This window comes from Pygoscelis adeliae, unplaced genomic scaffold (assembly GCF_000699105.1).
Source record: "Pygoscelis adeliae isolate BGI_AS28 unplaced genomic scaffold, ASM69910v1 Scaffold94, whole genome shotgun sequence".
Lineage (NCBI taxonomy): Eukaryota > Metazoa > Chordata > Aves > Sphenisciformes > Spheniscidae > Pygoscelis > Pygoscelis adeliae.
Genome location: NW_008824547.1, coordinates 1,788,664 through 1,789,072, shown reverse-complemented (window position 1 = coordinate 1,789,072; position 409 = coordinate 1,788,664). Strand labels below are relative to the sequence as shown.

General features: G+C 68.9%; 1 protein-coding gene across 1 annotated transcript in view; it reads left to right on the top strand.

Moving 5' to 3' along the window:
* LOC103915100 (hyaluronidase-2-like) overlaps positions 1 to 409 on the top strand; it is an 11,357-nt gene that overhangs the window by 10,112 nt on the left and 836 nt on the right. The window contains exon 5 of the mRNA XM_009321858.1: positions 88 to 155. Within this exon, the coding sequence (XP_009320133.1) occupies positions 88 to 155 (68 nt within the window). The remainder of the gene's footprint in view (positions 1 to 87; positions 156 to 409) is intronic.

The following is a 409-nucleotide window of genomic DNA, read 5'->3' as shown; positions in this document are numbered from 1 at the left end:
CCCCAGAGGCGCCCGCCCGGCGCAGCCCACCTCCGTCACCGTGACCTTGCCCCCCTCCACCCCGTCCGTGTCTGTTTGTCTTTCCAGACCAGCTCATCGCCCGCCAGTCACCGGGTGTTGACTCTGCGCACTCCGCCCCAGCCGGGCCCGCCACCGCCAGTCATTAACCGGGGCTGGCACGCTGCCTCCCCCCGGCGTGGCTGCCGTGCTGGACTCCGGCTGCTGATAACTTTGGGGACGTCGAGTGAGGAGGTGGGAGAGGTGACCCTGGGTGACTGGCACCGCTCGGGGACCGGGGTGTGGATTAATGCTGGCCCCAGCTTGGGCTGGGGATAAAAGCGTCGAGGTCTGCCCAGGTCTCAACCCGTCTCGGCTCTCCCCAGGCAGCTCTGGGACCCATCCTGCGCCC